The sequence below is a fragment of the Urtica dioica genome, chromosome 6 (genome assembly GCF_054948205.1).
Source record: "Urtica dioica subsp. dioica isolate 48M chromosome 6, U.dioica_male_clone48M_v1_H2, whole genome shotgun sequence".
Lineage (NCBI taxonomy): Eukaryota > Viridiplantae > Streptophyta > Magnoliopsida > Rosales > Urticaceae > Urtica > Urtica dioica.
Window position 1 is genome coordinate 4,828,226 of NC_142761.1, and position 9,717 is coordinate 4,837,942.

General features: G+C 33.0%; 1 protein-coding gene across 1 annotated transcript; it reads right to left on the reverse strand.

The window, feature by feature from the left end:
- Positions 1–564: 564 nt before the first annotated feature.
- LOC149393056 (homospermidine oxidase-like) lies at positions 565–6,551 on the reverse strand. The gene is made up of 5 exons (XM_089616321.1): positions 5,723–6,551; positions 3,420–3,804; positions 3,235–3,348; positions 1,502–2,040; positions 565–887 (listed from the first exon to the last, which is right to left on the reverse strand). Exons 1-5 carry the CDS (start codon positions 6,487–6,489, stop codon positions 692–694), a joined length of 2,001 nt encoding a protein of 666 aa, XP_089472447.1. The 5' UTR covers positions 6,490–6,551; the 3' UTR covers positions 565–691.
- Positions 6,552–9,717: the final 3,166 nt, after the last annotated feature.

Below are 9,717 nucleotides of genomic sequence, written 5' to 3' on the forward strand. Positions count from 1 at the left end.
AATCTATTTTGGGCCCCGTTTAATGAAATTGATTGGTAAAAAATAAATATGTGACACGTCTTTATATGAGTACGAGTATTCAGTATTCAATCATATCAATTTAAGGTTCTTATCAATGAAATTTTTTATTTTTATGTATTTAATTTTTTCTTGTAGAGGGTGAAGATTCTGTTCCATTTATAACTTATAAAAAAAAGATAGAGAGCTACGTCAAATGATAGGGTTACAATTATTTTTACACAACGGTTTAAAAAAAAACGTCGGGCAAAGTGCTTTTTTGTGGAGTTTGTCACAGCTTAATTTTTTTTTCCTTTCAGCAAACATTTTTCCAGATGGGCTTTTAAATTTATTTATGCAAGTTGAGTTTGCCACAACAAATTATTAAGTTTGTGGCGGCGAACGATTCTTTGAAATCCGTCGTGCGAGATAAGATTTCAGCGGCGAACTACATAAAATTTCAACTCTTTTTCTTCGGTACTATACGTAACATTTTTTTAGAACCATCGTGTACGAGGTTAGCACGACAGTTGTGCAAATTAAATACTACATTTTAGGGCTATGGTGTGCATTGAAAGTCGTATGTGTCATTTTTATGAGAAAGATAAACATCAATTAGGCCAAATTTTTAATAATCGAATAGTTGGATTATAATCATTTAGGATAGTTAATGAGATATTTCAGACAATTTCTTCTAAATATATGTTGGCCAATTGAATTGTTTAGGTTCCTTGACTTTGAGCGTCGGATTTCTCTCAAAGAAATTAGTTGGCTTGAGTTCAAATCCTCCACTCAATGTGGGCATCAATGGATAGTCCTCTTGACAAGGTGCGTGATGAAACCCCAATGTGTACCATAACACAATGTCTTTATTCTCAATTGTCCTATTCCTGCAACATAATAAATGATAGAAAAGTCAGTTAAATAATTAAAATACTTATTTAACAATAATGAGACTTAAAAAAAAATTCTTGTAAAGTAGACTACTTACGTGGTTTTATAAAAGTATGTAGAATTCGATTAGTTGTGATATGGATAACAATATCAATGAGATGGGAATAGAGCATGGAAAATGTTGGATTTGAGTATAAATCACTGCTAACTACTAAAAAACGTGGCAATTGATCCTCGTAGTCGATTTTTGAACTTTATCGCAGAAGTAGCGTGCTCCAAGTGTTTACTGTAAAATAGTGTTTTTAAGTTGTAAATTTTTTTTTTTTCACAATTTGTTTACTATTTTAAATTCTATTTAACTTTATTTACTTTTTACAATTTAATTTATAAGGAAAATAATTGTTTACTATATACAAAATATGCTATATTAAAAAGATTTAACATAGTCTCTATTTTAAAATTTTATACTTCCAAAACGCCATTATTGTAATTTCCTCTTAAAAAATTACTAGGTGTTGGACACTTTAGATCTTGTGAACTAGTGTACATTTTAAAAAAGGCCAATAAACCAAGTTCGTAAAACATGAGAAGTGCAAAATAATAATAGTACCTTTTAGTCCATGTAGCTAGGGTTTCATCTCCACGACTTTGATCGACAAACGAACCTCCTGCCCATTTTTCGGACTTGTTGTAGGGTGTGACCCAAACATCGTAATTTGTGAAGGCTCCTCTAATCTGCGGGTAATCGTCACCTGATAATAGTGGGCCTGTCATTGATCCGGGGATTAGACGGTAACCCACATTGTTACCGATGTTAGTCCTCTTGTTCGGGTTTACGACTATCAACTCGTCATAACCTTCTCTTGAGCCAAGCTTGACCTTGGCCTCGAACTCAGTTTTAGCTGTTTCACTGACGACCTTCCAATAACTCTTCCTTGGCGAACCAACGGCTCTTTTTGTCTCGAATTTGTTCTTCACGAAGGAGTTGGAAACCCCATCGATGTCAAGATCAAGGTGGTACGTGATGAAGTGATCGTGATTTGAGCCGATTGTATTTTGTGACAGGAGCGAACCATAAACTTCCTCGTTAATTTGGTCCTCATGTGTGTACTTTGTTCCCCTTACCTCTAACATTCCAGTTAATCCAACCTGTTGAGTAAGAAACATTAATGACTAATTAGCAGCATAACAATAATTTTGTCTCACTTATTTTGCTTGCAAAATGAATTAGCTTCCCTCAAGTTTTTGCATTCTATACACATTTCGAAAATTTCATTTGGTGTGTACTTAAAATTTATTTAATGCTTCATGATTTGCTAATGATTCAAGTGACTATGTTTTAGATCTTAATCCAACATTTGGTATGTTAAATTATTAAATAATATAGACTATTAATCAAGGAAATGCAAGTTTTAAGGGATCCAATACGGTTTTTGGCTATAACTTAAGTGTGTAGAAAGTATATGCTAGCTACTATTCATGAATTAACGGGCTGAATTGGGAAGACTTAAAGGGTAATATAAAGCTGCCTACATACACCAATAATAGCTCTTATAATTGAAATTCATACGCGTTTCTTTAACTCCGAATCATTACTTATATGATTAAGTACTTATAACGAAAACAGGGTTTTAGATGGAAATCTAAAAAATGTTCTTGAATTTCCAATCACTAGTTACCAGTTCAAATTTGTGCTATGGTGGTCACATATTAGTCATCACTTTTAAATATTTAATATCTTGTCGTTACTATGAAGGGAATAATTCCATAACTATAATCATTTAAAAATTACCAAAATCTATTCATTGTTTTTAATGAATATTATAACAAACTAAACAAAGTTTGTCAATAACATAGCTATTTATTGACATGTTTGTCAATAAATACGTTTATTTATTGACAAATATTGACAACTTTGTTAATAAATAGTCATAGTTTTATAATTAGAGGCAAGTAATGAATTTTGGTAAAAAAATAATTTAATTATCATAATTTTGGTATGATCCCCACAGTGAAAGGAGAGGAAACAAATGGACTCTTGATTATATACTTTCATCAATTATGCTTTCGCTAATTTAGTTATGATTTCTTACAACTTCAATGTGATTTGCTATTGTGTTTATGCGGTGATTTTCACATGTAATTTTTGTTTATTTGTGCGATGATTATCTAATTACTATTATATGTCTCTCTTTTATAAACTCAGACTTGCAGTTGTGATAAAAAAAAAAAAAAAAAAAAAAAAAAAAAAAAAAAAACAAATCAAGATATGTTATTATTAATATCATTAATGGTGAGATATCATAGGTTAGGTCTCCAAAAAAAAAAAAACTATTGAGTTACCTTGGCAATAATTGAGCCGGTTTGCTTGAATTCCCAATCAATGACGTAATCATAATTGCCTAGTGTAGACACCATTCTCACCACAAGGCTTACGTCTGATCTAACCTCCCTTATCTGTATATAAAAATCCAAATCATAAATATTTTACATGTAACGATAAACAAAGGGAATCTAAGTTCAATTACCACTTGATTTGGTATCAAAGCCTCGGTGTGACGCCACATAATATCTCCAGCCGATCGTTCGAATATACAGAAACAATTTGAGACCTTTACGGGTTTCCCATTTTGCCCCGCGTAAAATGCGTCCATAAAAATTGCATTTTTAGGGCAATCACGAAGAGGTTCAAGTGACATGGCAGATAATCCGATACCATATTCACCGGCATCGAAGAAGGTTCTGTAGTACCAATCTTCGCTCATGTCCATATACGGAACGAAGAGCTCGGATATGAAGGCTCTGTAAAGTACTTGACGACGCTTTTGCTTTTCGACGTCCAAAATCGATGCTAAAGATATTATCGGACCAGCTCTCATGTCGAAACTTAGATGAAACTCCCAAGTTGCCCATCTAACCAACCAAACCATAATAGTTTACTTAACATTTATGCATCATATTTTATGTCTAGTTGCTACTAGGAAAATAAATAAAGGTACAAATGGGAATTAAATGAGGGATTTTTTGTTGACCGGTTAATTGGAATGACCTGGTTTTTCTAACTTACAAATGTTTTGAATTTAGATATTAAAATAAATGATGCAATGGACTGTTTGTACCCCTGATCATTAGGGCTGTACAAAACCAAACCGAAAATCGGATAAAACCGATATCCAAATCGAAGGGAAACCGAAGTTTAGATCCACATCAGATAATCGAAATTTGGATTCGGATAACCGATCCGGTTTCAAAAACTGGACCAGATATCGGATTTGATTTTAGACAAATTTGGATATCGGTTATATAACCAAATTTTTTTTTATTTAAAAAATTAAACTAAAAATAATTAAACATAGGTCTTTCACAACCACCTAGACCATGATTTTGAAAAGAAAAAAAAAACTTCACAACATTTTTTTACCTAACTTTTATTTTTTATTTTTTTAGACTATGAATTATTATTTTAGAGCTTTATATGACTCGTTTTGTACTCGTATTTAAATCATTGTAATAATTTTAGAACTAGATATGTATATTAAAAACTGGATAACCGGTTTGTTTAAACTAGATATAAAACTAGATCCGAAATTTAAAGAATCGGATAACCGAATTTTGAAAAACGGATATTGGACCGGATATTGGATTTAAGAAACCGGATAACCGAATGTTCGGATAACCGAATTTCGGTTTTAGACTAAATTGGACCGGATATTTGACCGAATTTTTAAAAACCGAATATTCGGATTCGGATATAAAAAATGTAAGAAACCGAACCAAACCGAAACGATCCAATTTCAGCCCTACTAACCATAACCAATTTTCTGATTGATTTTGATAGTGGTTAAAAAGTTTGATAATTATATTTGACCGGTCTGATGGATCAAGAATACATTTTTAAAGGGGACTGATGAAGTATCAATATCACAGGTTAAATCATTCTTGATAAAATAAAATGTATTATACGAGAGACATTATATATTATCGTGATACGTTCTTTATGGTGGTTAACCTTTTATTTGCATATGATATATTTACACATTTAACAGAGTCATGACATGCCTGTCCCTTTGTAACATATAATCAATAGTTTATAATCGTTTTCATGCTTTCAACAACTCGCATCTCGGATATCCTTAACATTTTATATTTTCTCTTATTTCATCAAGTTTACAACTCATATATATTTGACACCTTTTGTAATTTTTATTATTTATTTTCACATCTCGGATATCCTCTATATATATATATATATATATATATATATATATATATATATATATACATATATATACATGAGTTGTTAACTTCATAAAATTAGAGAAAACATATATATGTTTTCTCTAATTTTATTAAGTTAACAACTCATGTATATATATGTTTTCTCTAATTTTATTAAGTTAACAACTCATGTATGCATTTGACACCTTTTGTAATATATATATTTTTTTTTTTTAAGTTCACGTTCTGATTATGACAAGGACCCATGTTTGCGGATTTCAATATACAATGATACTTGATATTTTCGAAAAGAAAATTTTATGTTAACCTATTTCGATTATGGATTAAAATTACTAAGAAAAAGTCGGTTTGTCCCCACTCTTTGGCCGCTGAGCCTGAAAGTGATTTATTTCTCTTGATCTTGATTTGTCGTTTATTTTTAATTAATTTCGTTTGAAAAAAAAAAGAACTTCTGAAATTCTCACAAAAATTTCAAATCAAATTATTCAGAATATTTTAATCCTCAATCTTAACGAATAATGGTTTTCAGAACGTGCGCAGAGTTATATATATCGAAAAATTCAAGCAGAGAAACTATAGAGTAATTTCTAACCTTATACAATGCCCGTCCACGGTGAAACTCGGACCTTCTGGTTGAACCATTGAAATACTATTCAAACGTGGCCCATAAGGCGGTTTTTGCTCGGACTCTCGATAATCGGTCATCTCGGCTTTAGGCACCGGAACCACCAATCTATCAAAAAAGTCAACGATTTTCATCTCGTCAAGGTCAACCGTGACGGTCAAACCCTCAATGGGCCTCATGTAAACGTTGACCGTCCCCGAAAAGCTGTAGCACATGAGTTTGACCACTCGACCGACGTCCTTTCCACCGAACCACCCGACCGTGAAGCTCCCACACGTGACCAACTCCGAAGTCAAACCCCTCTTCTCCACCGAGGCCACGAACGGAGGGTATTTTCGTACCAACTCGTTCGCGGTCATTTGCTCGTCAAACCCTAGGATGGGATACCCGTGGCCTCGGTGCACGTTATTTGTCGCGATGACTCCCTCTGACAAGTCAACCACGATCTCGTGGTTGACTTTGTTGACTCGGGTCACTGCGAGGGCTCGCCGGGGCGGCCTAGTGTCTATTGGGCTTCCCGCGGCGAGCCACGAGAGAAGTGTGGGCTTTTCTGGCTCGTCTAGGCCCACATAGTGGAACGTTGAGTTGGGCTCGTGAGTGGCGATAATGGTTCGGACCTTTTCAATCTCATATGGGCTAAGAGGGTCTAGTGGGTGAACTAATTGGTGAGTTTGGGTGAAACAAAGGAAGAGGAAATGAAAGAACATGAGTAACGAGATCTCCATGGCCGCCATGACTGATCAGACTCTCTCTCTCTCTCTCTCTCTCTCTCTCTCTCTCTCTCTCTCTCTCTCTCTCTCTCTCTCTCTCTCCCTCAACTATGTATGTCGTGTATTAGACAACAATTCGAAACTGTTTAATACATTATCTTAATCTTAACGTTGTGTACGCATTCCAAGCCTTGAATTAATATCATTATCCTCTTGTCGTTTTATGGAACCTGGCTTTTTAGACATGCACTAGGCCAAATTTAAAATTTGAAAATTTTATTGTTTTTAATTCGATTCAGAGATTACAGGCCTGTAGTTTATTATATAAAGCCCATATATAAAATAGTAGTAAATATTCGATATGTGATATCAAAAGAGAAATTTCATTTTCTAGACCTAAAAACAATGAAAATATCAAGATTAGACCCATTAGTTTAATAATATCTGAAATTGGACTTTTGGACACTTTTCGGACAAAAATGCCCTTGAAATTCAAATAACCCATATTCCTCTCATTTTTAAATTCTCTTCATCATAAGGATTGTCACATTCGAATTGGTTTAATAATATCTGAAATTGGACTTTTGGACACTTTTTTTTTTTAGGAATTTGGGTATATGTTTAGCTTCGATTTTGAGGGTTTCGCATCGTTTTTGAAAAAAATTCCATAGTTTTTTAGGGTGTCGGAAACTCGTCGGAACGTGTCGGAATCTATCGGAACTCGTCGGAACGTGTTTGCATCCATCTTTGGAGGTGTTTTTTTTTTTTTTTTTTTTAAATCTGGATTTCCGATGAAGACCATCGGAATCCATCGGATTCGGTCGGATCCGACCAAATCCGATGGATTCCGATGGTCTTCGTCGGAATCCATCGGAAATTTCCGATGAAGACCATCGGAATCCATCGGATTCGGTCGGATCCGACCGAATCCGATGGATTCCGATGGTCTTCATCGGAAATCCAGATTTTTTTAAAAAAAAAAGAAAAATTTCATCTCCAAATCTCATTCAAATCAACCTTAAAAAAATAAAAAATTCACTTCCAATTCGGTCGAATTTGGTGTGGTGGGCATTGAAACTCGTCGGATTTGATGTGGTTGGACGTTGGAATGAGGCTCACGTCGGATTTGGTGTTCTTTGGTGTGGAGAGAAGGAGAGAAAGTGAGAGTGAGAATGAAAGAGATGAAAATAGATGGAGAGATGGTTTATTTTGAATTAAGGGTATTTTCGTCCAAAATTGGTACAAAAGTCCAATTTTGGATATTTTTTAACTAGCGGGTCTAATTGCGATATTTTCATAACTTTTGAGTCTAGAAAATGAAATTTCTCTATCAAAATGTGTCTGTCCCTACATTCTCATAAATATTTCATTCTTCAATCATTTTTTAATACAAAATCAATCACATTAGAGATTTGAACAGACTTACAATTAATAAATTTTAAGTTTGAACAATAATTTTATTTTTACATTTTGTGGAGTTAGAACCCTCACTCTCTCAAGCTTTAACATTGGGGTCTTATTTTTTCTTCTTCATAAACTTGGTATTTTTTTTTCTTCTCTCTCTGAGTATATATTTGACTGATTCTGGACAATATTCAGATTAAATTAGACACCTGTTCTATAGAAAATAATTGTTTTAACATCTTTTCCTAGTTTATTTTATTTCAGTTCCATGTTTCCACTGTTTCTCTCATGTTCTTAATTTGACGTGTTTTCTTACCTCAATAATTCTTGAACTTTGAAAATTTTGTACATGTGGCTTATTCCCGATTTTCAGTATTTATCTAAAAATGACAATTTGACCCGTTACTCGTGTTTCGGCCCGTTACCCGATTTATCCGGGTCGGGTAATACCCGTTATTTTTTGGTAAACGGGTAATACCTGTTAAGGATTTAAGAGGTTCGGGTACGGGTAACGAAATAGTCATACCGCTCGGTTACTCGGGATACGACCCGTTAACTTTTAAATATTTAAAAATATAATAAATCATATGTTTACAATTAGATGATATATTTTAGGGTTTAGGGCTTCTCATATTGATATCGCACGCTAAAAAAGGTATATATGGCACGCTAAAAAAGGTATATATCGCACGCTTGAGATTTTGTCCGATATTGATTTGCAAAGGAATCCGAATTGATCATTTACCATATATATGGTCACTTAGTCGCGCACTCACTTGAGATCTGTATAATTAAGCAAATATAAAAACAAATAAACAATGATGGATATATTTGGCAAAGGACCAAGTTTTCAAATTTCAGATATTATTGGTACCAAGAAAAAAAAATAAAGGGCACTCTAAAACATCGACCAAATTAAAACGTTGAAATTTTAATTTAACCACTGTTTAATCAATTTTAATCAAATAGTACTGTCATTTGTTGATGTGGAAAATATTTTAGTATGTAAAAAACTCAATTTTGACCTTATCTAAAAAAATGCCCATTATATAGAAGAAGTAAAAACGATGAACAAAAAAAAAATAAAAAAATAAAAAATAAAAAATTCTAGTCGTACGTAGATGAACACAACATCATATTAACAATAATTAAATTTACTATATAAATTCAGATGTAAAAAGTTGGAAAAACATGAAACCCAACATTAACTAACGTTAATTAACATAAATTTACAAACGATTCCGGTGTGATGCTCCTTTACTTCTGGATCGATGCACGGTGCTTCTGAACCTCTGTTGTCCAATGAAGAGCTCCGACGCCCTTAGAGCCCGGATTTGCCGTGCGACTAGGGATTGTTCGATTAATTAATTTAGTTAAAAACTATACTTATTTCGGATCCACACGTACTGTAGTGAAAAAAAAAAAAACAAATAATATATGTTATAAATTGGATATAATAATTTATGGCATCGTATTGTAAAACTTAGATATCATCACAAGCAAAGTACTCGCGTGATTTTGCAGATTGCTTGATAAAAGACACTTCTGGAACTTTTCCACACACAAAAAAAAAAAAAAAAAAAAAAAAAAAAAAAAAAAAAAAAACTGCTGCAAAATTGTCGAACAATTGGTCATTCTCTATGGGGATATTAAAATAGTAGCCAAATTATGGATTTATTGTGAAACCCCGAAAACTAGCTTATTAAAAATTTAGATATTTCATAATCATATATGAAATTTCAAGTTCAAAGTGTGCTTATATAGTATGTGTGAAATTTTTTTTGTTTTGGTTAATTATTAGTTATGGTACATGTTTTGTGTGCCTTATTAATTTGTTGTGTATAAGCA

Bases quoted from the DNA above. Each gene is read 5' to 3' on its own strand.
- LOC149393056 (XM_089616321.1), bottom strand. From the start codon at position 6,489: ATGGCGGCCATGGAGATCTCGTTACTCATGTTCTTTCATTTCCTCTTC. The intron at 3,349-3,419 runs GTAATTGAACTT...TTTTATATACAG, and splicing joins CTTTGATACCAAATCAAGTG to ATAAGGGAGGTTAGATCAGA. The intron at 888-1,501 runs GTACTATTATTA...ATTATGTTGCAG, and splicing joins CTAGCTACATGGACTAAAAG to GAATAGGACAATTGAGAATA.